This window comes from Chelonia mydas, chromosome 6 (genome assembly GCF_015237465.2).
Source record: "Chelonia mydas isolate rCheMyd1 chromosome 6, rCheMyd1.pri.v2, whole genome shotgun sequence".
Taxonomy (NCBI): Eukaryota; Metazoa; Chordata; order Testudines; family Cheloniidae; genus Chelonia; species Chelonia mydas.
Window position 1 is genome coordinate 76,727,068 of NC_051246.2, and position 19,205 is coordinate 76,746,272.

General features: G+C 41.2%; 1 protein-coding gene across 6 annotated transcripts in view; it reads left to right on the forward strand.

Annotated features, from left to right (window-relative positions):
* FMN1 (formin 1) overlaps nucleotides 1-19,205 on the forward strand; it is a 430,195-nt gene that overhangs the window by 161,127 nt on the left and 249,863 nt on the right. For 3 of the 6 annotated variants that reach the window (XM_043548088.1, XM_043548089.1, XM_007069366.4), the window contains one exon: nucleotides 2,334-2,518. In XM_043548088.1, the coding sequence (XP_043404023.1) occupies nucleotides 2,334-2,518 (185 nt within the window). Of the gene's footprint in view, nucleotides 1-2,333; nucleotides 2,519-15,050; nucleotides 18,720-19,205 lie in introns of those variants that run through there. The other 3 variants (XM_043548090.1, XM_043548091.1, XM_043548092.1) reach the window with 2 other exon arrangements.

A 19,205-nucleotide genomic window follows, 5' to 3' on the forward strand; every position in this document is an offset into this window, starting at 1 on the left:
GGTTAGGATTTGCTGAATGTGATAATCCTATTTGTATGCATGTATTATTTCTGCATCTGAAGTTAGGAATATTAACTATGTATCAATTACAAAAGTGTCTGCACCTGGGGAACACCCACCAGACTAAATGCAATTAGTCTGGCTGGTTAGTCAATGAACCATCAGGGAGAACAATGGGATTTTGGAAATGTTAATCTTCACCTTCCTGAGAAGCTTCTTGGGATGCTGCTTTGACACTGCAGGGTCATGTGATCATGTCACCTGGTACCGGACCCTATCTTGGCCTCCTCGTATATTTCCAGTAATAGGGGGGTGGGACTCAAACTGGGAAACAAAGGATTCCTGCCATATATAAATCCTATTTAAGGCAGGGAAGTGAGTTACTCAGAGCTCCTTCTTTATTGAATCCCCGCCCAGGATGACTGTGGAGAATATCTAAGAAACAAGGACTGGGGGCGGGGGGGTGAAGAGCTGAGCCTGGGCTGGAAAAGGTGTCTGGCCTGTGAAAGGAATGCCTAAAACAACATTTAGGGTAAGAAATTACTACGTGTAACCAGTTTCTTTAATGTATTAAACTTAGTTTGCGTGTTTGCTTTATCGCTCAGGGATCTGCTTTGATCTGTTTGCTATCCCGTATAATCAGTTAAAATCTTTCCTTTGTAGTTAATAACTTGTTTTGTTTTCTTAAACCAGTTTGTGCAATTCATAACTGGGGGGAAAAAAAGCTGTGAATATCTTCCTCTACATTGAGGAAGGGGGGTGATTTTACGAGCTTACACTGTACAGATTTCTGGCAGCTCAAAACAATACAATTTTAGGTTTACACTCCAGAGGGGGGTGTGCACTTGAGTGCTGGGCAATTCCTGAGCTGAGTCTTCCTACGCAGAGCTGATGTCAGTGTCTGTCTTCTGCAACTGTGGTGTGTCCCTATCTGTATGTGTGGCTGGAGGAAGGCTTGAGGGTCCTGGCTCAGCAGAATAAGGGTGAGGGATCCAGGCTATGTGGAACGGTGCAGGCTCAGTGGTAACCCCAGTATATCAAAGGGGCACCCTGGAGTGGGGGGGCAACCCATCACAGCATGGTAGGCCAAATTTATGCCAGGAGCAAATTTTATATCTAATTTATAAATGTCTTATTTTTTAAACAAACCTAACGTTGGATAACTTAATATCTGCAACACATATGGTGATGGTTTTAATAAAATTAGACTGGCTTTGGACTTGAAGGCGAGAAATTGTGTACACTGTAGGCTAAGCATTAGCTTTCTTGGCAAGAAAATTAAATTCAATCACATTTCACTTAATTACACTAAACTGCAGTATCTTAGGATAAAACCTCTTCATTGGATTAGACATTCACCTTTTCTGAAAATGTTAACCTTCTTGCTGGCCACCACACTGATGCTTGCTTGCCATTTAATTAGATGTTGCATCAATTATTTGAATTATCATCATATTCTGATTTAAATGCATTTTATATAGATTTGGGTATTGCTCCGGTGTTGTCCTGAAGTTACTGAAAACTTAGTACTTAGTAGCTCTGACAATCAGGATATTTATTTAGGTGCCTAAATATGGATTTAAGTTTAACTTCATGCAACCAAGTTTGCAAATGTCGGCCTCAGTGTTTCACGTTAAGAAGATGTCAAAAATTAAATTAAATTTTAAATTTAATTTTAAAATTAAATTAAATTAGTTACATGTACAGTCATAAGTCATCTGCAAAATGATGATGTATAGCAGCAAACTGTTAACAAAGTTTGTTTAGCATGCATATTTCCATCAGAAATTTGTGGAGATTGTTGTGCAGTGTATGCGTGTGCATGCACACCTATGGTAAAGTTACAAGAAAAGGCAGACTGTGTGTGTCTATATACATTATTCAAAATGTTCATGCTTTGAAGGATTCACTCACTTTGTTAGATTTATTGCTTTTGCCGTTTGAAGGATGGGAATAGGAACCATTGTACACTGAAAATCACAGTAAGCTAACAGAAAAAGAATACTACCTGTACTACTGTACATGTTTAGGACTAGATCTGTGGCAAAATTACAGTAATTGCTTTGACAATAGAAGTATTATAACTTTGTTTTATATATATATTATGTATATTTTTGCCTTGTTCCACGGAACATGTCACTGTGGATTAAAAACCATCTATTTATACTTTTTAAGCCATTTTGGTTTTAAGGACTAGTGTATGTTGGTACAACATTGGACAAAGTCATCTTTGCCTAAGTGCCATGGGGACTTGGGGGGGGGTGTCCCTAATTATACTCAGTAGAGTTCTCATTGATGTGGATAATTCTTTTCTTTTTGTTAAAATCTTGTAGGTATTCCAGCAGAGACTGCTTTGAAGGATGGCTTCACTGAACAACCAACTAATGTAGATGTCACAAACAGAGATGAAGATGTCTGGGTTTTGGGTTGCAGGTTGGGACAATCTGTGCCATTTGCAGATTATAATGAGGGAGAAAGAGTCAACAGAAATATATTGCATCTGAGCCTCGACCTGAATGTAAGTAGTTCTCTGAAAGACAGGGTAGGTGCATACTGGTTTTTGACCAACAGGCACTTATTGAGCGCATTAGTTTTTTATTACAAATAGGTTCCAAATGATCTAAAACAAACTTCTTATTTTAGGCTGGAGTATGACTTCCAGTTAGCTGCAAGGCCATTGAGTTTTCAGGAAATGCAAATACTCCTCCAAGGGAGGAGGGGAAGACAGGGAGAGAGCATGCGCATTTGCTAGGTTGAAATATATAACAAAATTACGGTAATTTTTTTGTTAAAACCTTTTCTAGCAGCTATTCATTACTGATTCAGTATGTGGTAATGCTTGAAACAAAACAATGTGTAACAGTGACATCTATTGACAGAGATACTAGAATTGATTTAGAATAATTCAGTCTATTATATCACTGAACTTGAGCTCATCTGGTACTTTATCTTTGAACTGTTTTTAATTGTAGCTTTTTGTCCATCTCACCCTCACTTAATTTGTTAAAATAACTATTTTGACTGTTGATGTGCTACTGTGATAGTACATACATAAATTACATCTCACACTAGCGTTTTTGGAATATTCTTTAGATAATTTCTTGAAATGAAAAACAACTAGGATGGAATGGATTGGTTTTGGTCCTTGTCTGCTTCTACTACTGCAAATGGATGCTGCAACAGGGAGAAGTCAATCCATGGTTCAAAAATTGCACATGCATATAAAGCCTTCATATACAGTAGAGGATATTTCAAATTAAAATTAATTGACCACAGTAATTTGAATTAATATGGGAAATCTGACATTAGTAAAGTAGTTTGTTTTCATCTTTTCTTAATCTTGCATCACCTTTTTTGTTAACAAACAAACAAACAAATTTCTCTCTTTAGAGAGCTCGTTAGCCACTCTATAAAAGTTTGATTTCCCTCTGTTGCTGTCAAGGAAAAAAGAAGTGTTCATGCAACTATTTCCAAAAGACTCTCAATCTAAGTGATTATCCCCTAAAGTGTGGTGATGGTCACCATAGTGAACGTCAAAACAGCATCTTTTTTAAACAACAGATCCAGTCCCTGTGTGCACTGCAAGTCTTACATGCTTTAGTTACTGAATAAATATAGTTTTTTTTTATTCTGTTAGTCCTGAGCAGGCAAAGTAGCTATGGGAAATTGAGATGGATTCTGCTCTGTCTTGAGTATCAAAAGCAAAATGCAAAATCTTTATTTGTTTTGATGAATCAGAAGATCTCATCTTTACCTTCAGATCACAGTTTGAGTTTGCAGGGTTTTCAGTTACACAGACTTGTGACTTGTGAAGTAATTGTGTCTGATGTAGAAAATATTGAAAACAATTAAACATGGAACCCCACCCTGCCATTTACTCAGTGTCATATCTCAGAGTAAAAAGACACTTAAAACAGGTGCCAACATGTACCTTACTGGTGAGAAATACTTCTCAGTGCATTACTTCTGCCTCTAAGAAATACTGCCTCAGTGCATTACTTCTGCTCTTATTTCCATTTCGCTTCTCTTTGTAGGGACTCAATTCCATAGTGTCTGGGTTTTTATAAAAAAAAGGTTTATAAAGTACAGAATCATGGAAATGTAAGGCTGAAACAGATCTCAAGCAGTCGTCGTGTCCAGACCCCTGTGCTGAGGCAGGACCAAGTAAACCTAAAACATCCCTGGCAGGTGTCTGTCCAACCTGTTTTTAAAAACCTCTAGAGTTGGAGATTCCACAACCTCCTTTGGAAGCCTGAAGTTCTTAATTATCATTATAATTAGAAAGGTTTCCTAATAATTAACCTAAATCTCTCTCACTGTAGATAAAGCCCATTACTTCTTGCCCTTCCTTCAGTGTACGTGGAGAACAATTGATCAAAGTTCTCAATATATTTAACATATTTGAGGACTGCTATCATGTCCCCCCTCAGTCTTCTTTTCTCAAGACTAACATTCCCAGTTTTTTTAAAATATCCTCTTAAGTCTGGCTTTCTAACCCTTTTCTCATTTTTGTTGCTCTCCTTTGGACTCCCTCAAATATGTCCACATCTTTCCTAAAGTGTGGCTTCCAGAACTGGACAAAGTACTCCAACTGAGGCCTCAACAGTGCTGAGTAGAGCAGGACAGTTACCTCCCGTGTTATACATACAACAGTCCTGTCAACACCCAGAATCATATTTACTTTTTTTTTCAAGCTGCATCACATTGTTGACACATATTCAATTTGTGATCCACGATAACCCCTAAATCCTATTTAGCAGTACTACCACCTACCCAGCTAGTGCCCATTTTGCAGTTGTGCCTTTTATTTTTCCTTCCTAAATGAAGTACTTTGCATTTAACTTTATTGAATTTCATCTTGTTGTATTCAGAACAATTTTCCAATTTGTCAAGGTCATTTTGAATTCTAATCCTGTCCTTCAAAGTGCTTGCAACCCCTCTCTGATTGGTTTCATCTGTAAGTTTTATAAGCATACTCTACACTCCATTATCCATGTCATTAATGAAAATATTGAACAGAATATTGACTAACCCCTATGAGCCCCAACTAGATATGCCTTCTCAGTTGAACAGCAATCCATTGATATCTATCCTTTAGGTACGGTCTTTCAACCAGTTTGGACACTCACCTTATAATAATTTCATCTAGATCACATTTCCTTGCTTATGAAAATGTCATGTGGGACTGTATCAAAATCCTTACGAAAATCAAGATATATCACATCTACTGCTTCCCCAATCCAGTAGTCCAGTAACCCTGTCAAAGAAGGAAATTGGATTTTCTTCCCATGGGACCCTACCTACCAGTTCTGAGTTAATCTTCTTTTTTGAAGTCCATTGTCCTTATTCTGCTGCTCTCACCCCTTCCTTTTCTCAGAATCATAAAATCATCATTTCATGATCACTTGCACCCAAATTGTCTTCCACCAGATTTGCTACCAATTGTTCTCTGTTGGTCAAAATCAAACCTAAAGTGGTTGTCCTCCTGGCGGCTACTTCACTTTCTTAAATGTTAGCACTTATACAATAACTCATAAGTATAGCTCACTAATCAGTGGGAGCTGAGGTCACTCACAGCCCTAAAATCCTAAAAACCTAATTATTCTTGGTATGGTCAGCACCTTATGGGTGCTTTGTTCCAGTAATGAATTGCCTTTTTTTAATGCATCCCCTGTACAAATGTAAGTGTTAATCAGACTGCTGGTTAGCTATGTATTGACTTCTGAAGAAAAAGACATTCAGGAACTTTACTGCCCCTGTTATGTGTGTGTTTTGCCTCTTTTAAGTGAAAGATAAATGTTAATAGCTAGTGTTTTCACAAGTAGGCACTTACTGTTCTTTCACTCTTTTCCCCATTGAACTCATTTACTCCCTTTTTCTTATATTATGATTTATTTGTATTGTGGGAGCATCTAGAGGTTCAACTAAGATTAGGGCTCTAGAGTGCTAGGTAGAATAAGAAAAATTCCCTGCCCTGGAGAGTTTACAGTCTAAAAAGAAAAGACCAACAAAAGGTGGGATAGGGAAGAGAAGCACATAGAGAGGAAATGAAGTTCATGCAACATAGTAGAGCAGCAACTAGAATCCAAGTCTGCTTGGTCCCAATCTGGTGTCCAATTCACTAGTCCATTCTGCCTCTCACCATTGCTCTAATCCAGGGGTCAGCAACCTTCGGCACGCGGCCCATCAGGGTAATCCGCTGGCGGGCCGCGACACATTTTGCTTGTGTTGACCATCTGCAGGCACGGCCCACAGTGGCCATGGTTCGCCATTCTCGGCCAGTGGGAGCTGCAGGGGGCCATGCCTGCGGACGGTCAACGTAAACAAAATGTCTCACGGCCTGCCAGCGGATTACCCGAATGGACCGCATGCTGAAGGTTGCTTACCCCTGCTTTAACCTGTATTCCATTTTGTGTTTGTGTACCTTTCATAATAATTTTTAGCACGTCCCAAACATTAACTAATCTTGTCAACATCATTGTGTGGCATGGTCGTATTATCCTAATTTTACAAATGGAGAAATTAAAGTAGGAGGATGAAATGATTTGACTAAACCACAGATGATCTGTGTCAGTGCCCAGATTAGTACGCAGGAGTAATGAAGATTTAACTCAATAGCCTCTCATGCTGTTGAGTTCCCCTTGTGGCCAGATCGATCTCTCAGTAGAACTACAGTGTTGACTCAGCTTCAGGCAGCCATCGTGCATTCCCTGGCTCCCTAGACATCTTTGAGGAGCAGTGGGCACTATCTGGGGTTCTCTGCTTAGTGTCCCCCTCAGGCTTCCTGCTTATGACCCTGTGACCTGCACTCCTGTCCCTGTTCATCATTAGTTGTACCCCAAACTCGCTTGATCCATGGGTTCAGTAGCTCCTCCCCTTTAGGCTGGGGGAGGGACCTTCAGATCTGGATGGGCTTGTGCCTGCCCACCCCCAGGACTTCAATAGGTACAGGCAGCCATCTGGTGGTCCTAACAACATCAGTACCTACACAGTTATAAATTAATCCCGGGGTCCTATATAGTTGAGACCTACAGCTGTTGATTGGCTAGCTCTGAGTGGCTGCATAAGGGAATGGAAAGAGAATAATTTCTAATTTATTTATAGGAAAAATTCTTGATAAGCTTTTCAACTCTAACCATTTATTTACAATATCAATGTTTTTTTAATCAAACATAAAAACTGAGATTACTCTGACACTTACAAACTTCCAAAAATTGAGGGGCTGCAGGCTGTCATTGAACAGAGGATAAAACCTTAAAAGCACTAAGTCCAACAGCAGTCCAAACAAGGATGTAAACTACATTATTCCAGTGCTATTCTAATTGTCTACTATTGCTCTAGAAAGGCAGCAAAAATAAATATTAACTTTTATAGCTTTCACTAAGACTTCTGTTAACAAATGGATCTTCAGTGTCGTCATCCCATTTCCCATGCTCCTTTGTTCCTATGTTTGCCTCACTGCTGCAACCTTGAAATGTCTCTCATCATCTGGGATATACTTGGAATCATATACTGTGTGGATCCAGGGTTGTGAGCTCAGTCTCTCTCTCTCTCTGCCTCTTTTTTTTAAACCATGACTCTTGACCTAGCAAACAATCATTTATATCTGTTAAAGTATGCGGATGGACATAACTCTGTTCTGGGTTAAGGGCTGAGTAAATGACTCAGCAAGAGGCTATTTTGATCCTCCCAACTAAAGAACACCCAGTTAAGATGAAATTGGTCCCTGTGTTGTGTAACATATTTGACTTTAATTCCTGCTCTTTAAGGATATGACGCAGAAGTGCAAGCAGTTTGGCTGGTAGCTCTTTCAGGGTGAGGTTACTTTTGTAGTTCCTAATCATTTGCATAGGAATGGTGCACTTTGTCCAGATCCCATTATGTGGTTTATCTAGCACTCTGTGTGTGTGTGTGACTCCTTCACACCTTTTGTTAAATCTCACAGTTGGGATTTGAGCCAAATACATAACTTCTTTTTTGAGATACACTGCTGAAATCATTGATCTGTAAATGTTTAATGACCTATGTAGTTTTTAGTTTAATGACCTAATTGGTAAACAGAAAGTAAGAATTATTGTATTTACCTGTGTAGTAGCACAGGGGTACAGATTTCATTAGGACCACTAGCCATCACATTCTCACCAATCTGCTTTAAGGGTAGTTTTTGTTTTAGGGACCCCAAATTCCTTCATAAATTTATGTACTACTGTGGTGGAGGCTGTCTACGCACCACATTCGTTCCTTCTGAAAACTGTGGAAGAGGCCTGACGTGTTAGAAATTGAAAGTAATCTAGGGTAAAATCCATTACAGGGTAACTGTAAATTTCTCAAAAACAAGCATTTATAAAACCAGAAAAATTAGAGTTAAGATTAAAATTAAAACAAATCTAAGGTATGGAAATGCTCAGAAAAGACAACTTAGTTCTGCCCTGTAGTGATATCTAAGGAGCAGCGAGAAAGGGAGGCAAAGTCTTTAAAAATCAGTTTAATCTATTCTGGGATTATGAACACTAAAATCCTTCATCATAATCATATCATTATGACATGAGTTCACTACTCACATATGAGTCCTCAAAGAATTTTTTTTCCAGTTGGTGACTAAGGCAGAAAATGAATTGGTCTGTGTGTGCAGTTTGCTATAACCATTTAAACGCTTTTGTTTTGAGTGTTGGATTATTTGAGTCTACCGCACATGTGCATTCTATCTTCCTGGATAATTGATGTGATAGGCTACAGTCATCCCCACAATCCTTGGTGGTTTTTGTCAGCAAGCTAGAATGCAGAACTTCAGCCTTTTGTTGTATCTGACTGCTGAGCCCTTGTCTAAGCAGAAGAGAACACACAACCAGCATCATCCTTTTTTATTTTGGTGGTAAACAAATCAAAAAGGCATTGCTATGGAAATCATTATTTTCTGATGATGGCTTGCCCTCTGTAGAACAAGTAATTGACCTCTAATTGTGTAATCATTTTCAAGAGATGATTCAAACACTTCTCCTTCCAAATCCCCATGCATTGGAGCCACATTGAAATTCCTCCTTAGCTTCCTGTATAGTATTACCATATGGTTGTAGACTAGCCTGTGTGTTCATGTCCATCCCATTAATCTGTGGTTCTGGTAACAGAAAGGATCTGGGAATGTCACCTGAACTGTTTCTGACAGAAAGTCTAGGACCCTGGTTTAAATCCCTGAGGGGAAGGGTTATTTTCTTTGTGTCTTTTCTTATGTGTTTTAAGACTCTCCCCAGGGAAGGCATTATGTACTTCAAGAATTCTGTCCCTGAGAGGGTAATGGGAGGGGTGTGTAACTTCCATCTGTGATTTAAATGTAGGTCACAAAGGATGTGGATTATTAAATGTACTTTCAGTTGTCATGAATGTTTTTTCTGTGGTATAATTAGTATGTCAACTCCTTCTGGTTCTGAAAGTTGCTACCCTGATTTCAAGAGCTTTTTTTGAAGCATTAGGGAGCTGAAGATAGGTCAGGGCAGAACCGGGTGGCAGGATTTGTAAATTGCCATAACCTGTTCTTCTTAGAGAAACTGTAGCTATTTATAGAGGGGTACTGAGAAACATGCACCCTTTGAGTCCAGGGTCAGTAGCGAGTTCTGCTAGAGGATGTTTCGCAGGAGATTGATTCCCTCAGTGTTAAAACTCCTGTATGTCAACTCAATCCCATTCATTTCTCACTGCATGATGGTATCTTTGGTTTATTTATACACACCACACACACTAGTTATGTTTTACTCAGAAACACCTTATCCAATAGATAGGAGTGCTTGTTTTTTTACCAGTGATTCTGTCTCCTTGTTTGAGGCGACTGTCTGATTTTGAAACCTGAATGGATTGTGGAAGTTTTGTATGAGGCCAGGGATGGGTAAACTGAGTAGCCTGTAGGTTGTGTGGTAACCTTGAATTGGTTGTAGAGTACCTGGGTCTTGGGATATTTTTCCCAGTAGTGGATACAAAGTTGGGCTCCTTCCCTCAGGCTGAGGTCCTGATAGCTTTGGGATAGGGAGATTGTTTTCCTGATAATGTGCTTCAGGAAGTGAAAAAGGCAAATTGTAAACAGTGTTGTTTGCTAGGTACCTTTCTCTAGAAGAGCAGCTGCTTCTGTAGGGATTGGATCTGGCTCATCACAAGGTATTGCCACTTGTGCAATACACTATTTCACCCCCTTTTTTCACTGCTCCAATTCTGACAGCTGGACACAAAGTCTTTATTGTATAAGTCTACAATTTATCTGGAATACATATTAACCATAGGTCATAAAACCTCCTTATCTTCACTGCAAATGAGTGCTGTCACTGCTACTGGGCTAATTGCACCTTGATCTGTACCTGCTGTCCTTGATTGTACCCTCGCAGGTGACAAGCCTTTCTACCTTCACCTTTCTTGGGGTGGAATCATGTGATTCTCCCCCTTCAGACTGGGCCTTGGGTTGCAGTCCCCTAGTACTAACTGTGATTACTTTAGCAGGCCCAAGTTATAGTCAGTATCTGCAGTTCTGCTCCTCAGAAGCTATTTCCAATGGCACCGAGTGACCAAGCAGCCTTCTTAAATAAACAATATGTTGCTTTGCAAAGCATTTCAGAGAAAGAGATCTTAAAACTATAAATAATGCCTACTGTTCAGCTGTCTTCCCTAAAACTTACCATCCCCTGGAAGCTTGGGTGGGCCTCAGCTCCTTCAGATACTCTCACAGGACTTGCCTCTGTGCCCACGTCTGTTCCTGCAGGAACTGCTCACTCACTCAACTCCGCCCTCCCTCTCTCCAAAAAATCTTTTTAACCATTTAAAGAAAAGGAGTACTTGTGGCACCTTAGAGACTAACCAATTTATTTGAGCATAAGCTTTCGTGAGCTACAGCTCACTTCACACTACATCGGATGCATTCAGTGGAATGCATCCGATGAAGTGGGCTGTAGCTCACGAAAGCTTATGCTCAAATAAATTGGTTAGTCTCTAAGGTGCCACAAGTACTCCTTTTCTTTTTGCGGATACAGACTAACACGGCTGCTACTCTGAAACCTGTCAATTTAACCATTTAGTTTTCCTTTGATCCCCAGGCTGCCAGCCATGGCAAAACAGCTGTGTAACTTTGGGCTGGAGCCTGGAAGTAACGTCTTCATTGTTAATAGCTCAGCCCTTGCTTTGTACTCACCCCAAAGTGTTTCTTGGGAGGCTACTTACCAAGATCTATTGTGTTGCCTTCCTGCTTGTTTTTCCATCAGCCTCCTATTAAACTAAACCAATACATTCATACAGGAAAACCCAATAACCCAGTATAGACATACAGTGACTATCTCAATAATCAGACCACATAAAGTATTTATCACATTATTGCAGATCAGTCAATATTCCTAGATTACATAGTATTTGCAGCAGACATGGAAGTGCTATTTAATATTAATACAAGGATAATAGTCTGGTACAATATGGATGTGTGAGCTTGGTTTGAATAGGGCAGCTTGAAATAGTTTATGGGCCAGACTCGTAGCAAGGAATCCATCAGACCAATTATTTTAAAAGGCCTTGTCTACACTACAGAGTTTTTGTCGACAAAAGTTATGTCGACACTCAAAAAGCGCTATAACAAAAATCAGTATTGCATGTTCACACTCGCTCCCTCTGTCGGCAGAGCACATCCGCAGTTGGGGCACTATCATCAACAGTGTGAGCAATGCACTGTGGGTACCTAACCTAGAGATCCTAGAGGTACCTGTCCTGGAGATCCTATCCTAGAGACCGGTTTCAGAGTAGCAGCCATGTTAGTCTGTATCCGCAAAAAGAAAAGGACTACTTGTGGCACCTTAGAGACTAACAAATTTATTTAAGCATAAGCTTTCGTGAGCTACAGCTCACTTCATCGGATGCATGTAGTGGAAAATACAGTGGGGAGATTTTATATACACAGAGAACTTGAAACAGTGTGTGTTACCATATACACTGTAACAAGAGTGATCAGGTAAGCTGAGCTATTACCAGCAGGAGAGCGGTGGGGGGGAGGGGAAGACCTTTTGTAGTGATAATCAAGGTGGGCCATTTCCAGCAGTTGACAAGAATGTGTGAGGAACAGTAGGGGGGGAAATAAACATGGGGGAAATAGTTTTACTTTATGTAATGATACATCCACTCCCAGTCTTTATTCAACCCTAAGTTAATTGTATCCAGTTTGCAAATTAATTCCAATTCAGCAGTCTCTCGTTGGAGTCTGTTTTTGAAGTTTTTTTGTTGAAGAATTGCCACTTTTAGGTCTGTAATCGAGTGACCAAAGAGATTGAAGTGTTCTCCGACTGGTTTTTGAGTGTTATAATTCTTGACGTCTGATTTGTGTCCATTTATTCTTTTACGTAGAGACTGTTCAGTTTGGCCAATGTACATGGCAGAGGGGCATTGCTGGTACATCATGGCATATATCATATTGGTAGATGTGCAGGTGAACGAGCCTCTGATAGTGTGGCTGATGTGATTAGGCCCTATGATGGTGTCCCCTGAATAGATATGTGGGCACAGTTGGCAACGGGCTTTGTTGCAAGGATAGGTTCCTGGGTTAGTGGTTTTGTTGTGTGGTATGTGGTTGCTGGTAGGTATTTGCTTCAGGTTGGGGGGCTGTCTGTAAGCAAGGACTGGCCTGTCTCCCAAGATCTGTGAGAGTGATGGGTCGTCCTTCAGGATAGGTTGTAGATCCTTGATGATGCGCTGGAGAGGTTTTAGTTGGGGGCTGAAGGTGATGGCTAGTGGCGTTCTGTTATTTTCTTTGTTTGTTTTATCCTAGACACCTTTCCTAGAGTTTCCTAGTGATCTTTCTGGAGGATTCCCATGAGATCTTGCCGTGCATCAACACCCTATTCTGCCATATTGATTAGCTGCACAGGGAAATGTCCAGCTCACAGAAACACAGCCAGCCTTGTATATTTCTATACCCTGAATCCACCTCCGCACTACACAAGTCACAGCCACTTATCAGGCATCTTCCCTCCTGCTTCTTGCTCGCTGGAGAGGAACTGCTGAGATTGACTAGACACCTCCGGAGTGGTGAACAGTTCCTGGCTGCCTACCCCACCGGGCAACCCCGCCAGGAGCTCCACTTTGTCGTCTAACTCCACCTCTTCATTAATGACTTCGTGCTCCGGGTTAGGTTCTCTTTCCGCTGCCCCAAAGTATCCATGGGGCTCTTGGTGGTGGAGGTGGGGTAACCACCAAGGATAGTGTCCAGCTCCTTATTGAACCAGCAGGTTTTAGGCATAGCACCGAGTGACAGTTTTCCTCCCCTCGTCTTATGGTACACCTGCCTCAGCTCCTTTATCTTCACTCTGCACTGCAGCGTGTCCCGATCATAGCCCTTTTCACACAAGCCTCGAGAAATCTGCCCATAGGTATCCCAATTCCTATGACTCATATGCAGCTGGGACTGCACAGCCTCCTCTCCCCATATACTGAGCAGATCCAGCAGCTCTGCAGTGGTCCAAGCGGGAGAGCGTTTGCATCACCTGGGAAGATGCAATGAGACCTCTCCACACTGAGCCATCAGGAAATAGAATTTCAAAAATTTCAGGGGCTTCTAAGCAGGGATGGGGGCAGATGGTTGTTTACCTGGCTGCAGGGCAGTGGTGTTTAAACCGCTGACCAGAGCAGTCAGGATGGGCATTGTGGGACACATCCTGGAGGCCAATTAAAGCCATAAAATCAAGCATGGTGACTGCACTGGCACTTTGTCGACAAAAAACCTTATCACTCTTGTTGGGGTGGTTTTATTTTGTTGCCAAAACAGGGCATTTTTGCCACCAAAAGTCGCATTGCAGTTTGTATGCATCGACTGTTTTGTCAACAAAAGCTGCCTTTTGTCAACAAAACTCTGTAGTGTAGACAAGGCCAAAGAAACCCACGGTGATTGGTATGAGTTACTGTGCCTTCCACTGAATGCATCCGATGAAGTGAGCTGTAGCTCACGAAAGCTTATGCTCAAATAAATTGGTTAGTCTCTAAGGTGCCACAAGTACTCCTTTTCTTTTTGCGAATACAGACTAACACGGCTGCTACTCTGAAATTAGTCTCTAAGGTGTCACAAGTCCTCCTTTTCAAGAAGAAAAGCACAACCATGGCAATAGGAACAGCAGAAAAAATGGGAGTCTAGGCAAAATGAAGCATTAGGAAAACATAAAAAAAAACAAGACTGTGTCCTGGGTCTTGACATAGAATCATAGAATATCAGGGTTGGAAGGGACCTCAGGAGGTCTAGTCCAACCCCCTGTTCAAAGCAGGACCAATCCCCAATTTTTGCCCCAGATCCCTAAATGGCCCCCTCAAGGATTGAACTCACAACCCTGGGTTTAGCAGGCCAATGCTCAAACCACTGAGCTATCCCTACAAATTGGTGTAAATTTACACGCTGTGGGCTGGAGTCTCTGGTCCATTAAATTCACTTCACGCTGCTTACGTAGCACAAAGTGAATTTAAAATGCTCAGAGATTTGCACTAAAGAATTCCTATGTAAGGGGAATCTCCACCAGTGCTAAACTGGCAGAGGTTGCTCCTTTGCCACCTGCACCAGCATGTTCTCCCCAGCACAAGGGGCCCACAGGGAGGTTGTGGCAGAGCCTCTGGCAGCCCCATTCTCTGCTGGTGTGGGACTTTATGCCAGTGGCTTAAGTTAAAACTGCCCCTGCAGCATTAATTTACACCAGGGCTGGGTGTAGGGGTGCCAATTTTCTAATCACACCAAACCAAATACCCTGACCCCGCCCCCTTCACCGAGGCTCTGCCCCGCCCCACCCCTTCCCAAGGCCTCACCCCCGCTCACTGCATCCCCTCTCCCTCTGTCACTCACTCTCCCCCACCATTACTCATTTGCTCATTTTCAGCAGGCTGGGGCAGGGGTTGGATTTGGGGTTCAGGCTCCAGCTGGGGGGTGCAGGCTCTGGGATGGGGCCAGAAATGAGGGGTTCAGGGTGCAGGAGGGGGCTCCAGTCTGGGGCAAGGGGTTGGGGTGTGGGAGGGGATACCCGCTCTGGGCTGGGGGTGTGGGCTCCAGGGTGGGGCCAGAAATGAGGGGTTCAGGGTGCAGGAGGGAGCTCTGAGTTGAGGGAGGGGGTGAGGGCTCTGGTCCGGAGGTGTGGGCTCTCTGTTGGGGCAGAGGGTTGGGGTGCGCGCTCCAGCTGGGTGTGGAGCCAGGGATGAGGGGCTTGGTACAGGAGGGGGCACAGTGAAGAAACAAAACCAAACTTTTAAAGAATCCTTTAAAGTTTTAAAGAACATATGAGGTGATGGACAATAGGAGAGACAGACTATATTGTTTCCCTTTAAGTCACAAAAGAAGGTAAGGCATTTGGAATGGTTCCCACCTATTGCGTGTGTGTGTATGCATGCAAATATATAATTCAGAAAGTGTGTATGCCTGAGATAAGTCCTTAACATCACAACTTGATGTTAGGGAGGCTTTGTTTCTGAGCTGAGTAAAAGTCAGAAGTGTAATCAACTTTTTTTTTTTTTTTTAGATCTTATGAACTTTATTACTTTGTCATTTTACATTTTCAAAAATAACTTTTCCCTAATTATTTTCATGCTTTCTTAATTTTTTGAAATATTTAGGCATGAAGTTAAATATAATAAATTGATAGTGCACTTTCTCAGTGCATAGGACACAGAAGTGGGCATTGTCTATTTCAATAACCAGCCTTGTAGTTACATTTTTTCTAAACTTTGGCATACCAGTGGTATATTATCTGCAAATGGCTTTTCTTCAGAAGAAGCTAATATCACAGAAATGAATGGTGGAAATTAACCTCATGATTAGCTACATGCTGTAATCTTCACCACTACGTGAGTTATGGATCATTGTATTAGAAACATTAGCACATTAACCACTGTGTCATCCATAATAGGTGAATGGGTGGTCTCACATTTAACAAGTCTCTTAATGGTGCAGGAAGAAGTAGACAAGGAAATTGGGAATTTCTCGTGTATTTGCAATTTTTGCAGTTTCTTAAATTGAAAAGGGAATAAAAATGAACCTTACTCTTAATGTGAGAGAACTTTTGCAGATTGCATGCATGAGCTTTATTTATATGTTACAAATAAAAAAGTTTCCCTTGGAAATGCTGAGGTTTACAAACTTGTAGCTTTCATTCCCAAACAGTGAAATTACCTTAGAGAGCCCCTTACATATATAGCGTTATGTAGGCAATATAGAGGAAATTATTGAACTGAAATGTCTCTGCAGAAGGTATTGTACTTTGAAATAATAAAAAAGTAACACAACTCCTGTTCTCTACACTCTAATTGCTCACTTCTGAGCTTTCACTGTTTACTCTGCCTACCCTTTCAGCTTTTTGTCATTGGGTGTGGTGAATGGTCGATAAGTACCTGTTTATAGTTCACAGAAATAGCCCTGGAGAGTTAAACCAGTAGTAATATGAAACCAGTCTTCTTGGTGGGTGTGTGTGTGAGGTTTTTGTTTTTTTTTTTAAACTGGCCCTGGAGCCTGAAATCTGCATTCCAGATGAAACCTGCAGCAAAGCGGAAGGAGAGAGCTTGATATTTTTTATTCAGTTTCAAGGGTACTACGTCTAGATACTGTAGCTGGTTGAGAATTCAGAACAGTCCAGAAGATCAACGAAGGTTTTTTTTGTTTGTTTGGTAGAGATTTTTGAAGTATTGCTTTGTGTGGATTTGTAATTTTACAGAGTTTTTTTGTGTGGTTGCATTTGCTAAAGGCGGTCTTAGACAAAGTGGAAAAGGTTACATGAAAGAAGCTTTCAGGAGTTTTCGGCAGACAGACGTTCACAACCCATAAGGAAGTAGGAAACTAATGCGATTCGTTCTGTTCAACAGGCTTTTTCATTTATACAGTTGCTCTTCACTTTTAACAAGTAGGATTGTGTAGCCAGTAGGATTGCAGGAATTGGGGCAGTGATCATTGGTCCGGTTTTCAACTGAGAGTACAATGCTGGCAGATTTTCGCTGACAAAAAGCCTTTTGTGTAAAGGAACAAGTAACGAAGCTGCCAAGAACTTTGAATACTGTATGTCAAGATGCAGAGCCTTCTTGTTTCTCTTGGACTGGAGTTGTAAAATTTGACAGACGCTTTCAGTCCATACTACAGCACTAGAAACAGGAAAGGAGGGATAGTGTGACCTTGGGGAGACCGGCTTTCCTTATGATACAAAAAGAAGAGCTCCCATTGCATTTCCTGTTGTAAGTTAATAGACTGAATGGGTGTAATAAACAATTGTGTAGAAGGTAACTAACAGTAATAACAAAAGTAAAAGCTATATTGTGGTTTGCCCAACATGGAAGCAAATAACACTTCACCTGGCAGCAATGAGCTTTTAGATCTAGGGCATGCAACAGAGACTGAACGCAGCCAGCCTTTCTTCACTGCATTTTCTATGAAAGCACTTTTTGGATTTACTACTAAGTTGGAACCAGCAACTTTGAAAAAACAAGCAGTACTTAAGGCATTTCGAACTTTTGATGCTGATACAAATACCCAAGCTGCCAACCAAGACAAGGGTGGTGGTGGTCATGATGATCCAGAAGTACATCATGTGCTTCCCAAAATACAGCAGGCTGACCCGGAGGCCGGCAGCCAGGCTGACCCAGAGGCCAGCGGGCAGGCTGACCTGAATATGGAGCTAGCTGAACAGAATGAACCACCTCTTCCTCATTTAGAGTCTGTACAGCCTCCTTTGTCTGAATGTGACAGAGATGACAAGGATGCCATTTTTGTACAAAGTACTTTGGCTTATACAACAAGTGATACAGTATCGGACAATGAGAGTACAGACATAGACAGTGATGGAGACAAAACAAACAAATCTGTGTTAACTATTGTGGCTTTGTCTGATGAGTCTTTAGAGAATAACAACCAGGATAAGGAAGAATTGGAATCAGAAGGGTCCAGTGAAAGTAATGCCACTGTGGAGAGAGATAAAACTGAGTCAAGCTCACCAATTTCTCAGCAGCTTCCAACACAGCTGAATGGTGATCTGGAATGTAGCTCAGCTAGAGAAGACAAAATGTTAGCAGACGAACACTGCATTGGCCCACCTTCTCTAGAAGAAAATCCTCAAGAGCCTATGAGTGGAGAAGAACAAGCATCTTCAGCAAACGGCACTAATAACACATCCTCCCCAAAATCAGCCGTAGGTGAAAAGACCTTTCAGCTACCTGCTTTCTTTAGTGGATTGCGTGTGCGAAAAAAAGGTCTAGCTGCAGAGGATGGAGAGACTATCACAGAAATTAAACCAAAGGACAGTGAGTTGGCTCTGCTTAAATTAAAACAGCCTGTTAAGAAATCTAATATTACATCAGACATACTCACTAAAAAGAAACCAGCTGAGCCTAAAACAAGTCCTACTTTGCTGGAACAGCTCTCTCAGCTGTTAAACATTGAGGTCCCTAAAAATGAAGATAAAGCCAAAGATTCAGGTGAGGACACTAGTGAGACTGAGACCAGTGATGAAGGCCAGGAGAGCAAAGCCACCAATAGAACAGAGCCCCTGTCCCCTGCTGAAGAAACAAAACCAAGCCCAGCTGAGTCGGCATTAGATGCATTTAAAGCTTTGTTTACGCGGCCTCCAAAAAAGGAGATGACTGTTGATACTTCAGAGCTGGAAGCCATAAAACGCAAAATGAGAAATGAAAAGGAGTTGCTGAAAGCAGTATTTGAGAGATCAAAATCAAAGCCTGGGAATGGAGCATCTGACCTGAAATCTGTAGGTTTGAGTTACTTTTACATTCTAAGGGCTCGAGGTAAATAAATGGATATAAAATAATTTCTGCTGATAAAATGATTGGTGTGAACTAAAATAACTAAAGTCAAAATTTCAAGCGTGGCTTCTGATTTTTGGGAGCCTTAAGTTTTGGCTTCCCAACTTGAGACACCTTTAATCTTTTCACAAGTGCTGGACAACCCGAGTTCTGAATGAAGTCAGTGAGAACTATAGATGAAAACTTTTGAAAACAAGGCCAAAGATGTCTCACGTTGGGAATCCAAAAAATTTGAGTCCCCCAACTTGTGTGTCTAATTTAAAAAATGTGGCTGCAAATCAATTGCTTTCCTTTCATTGAATGTGGGTGCTCTCTGAATCAAAGTTAAATTACAAGTATTTACTGTAAATATCTTTAATTATCCTAATAGAGAGTTAATACTGAAATTCACTCTTTATTCTTATTGTAAATATTACACTTCATATCATATA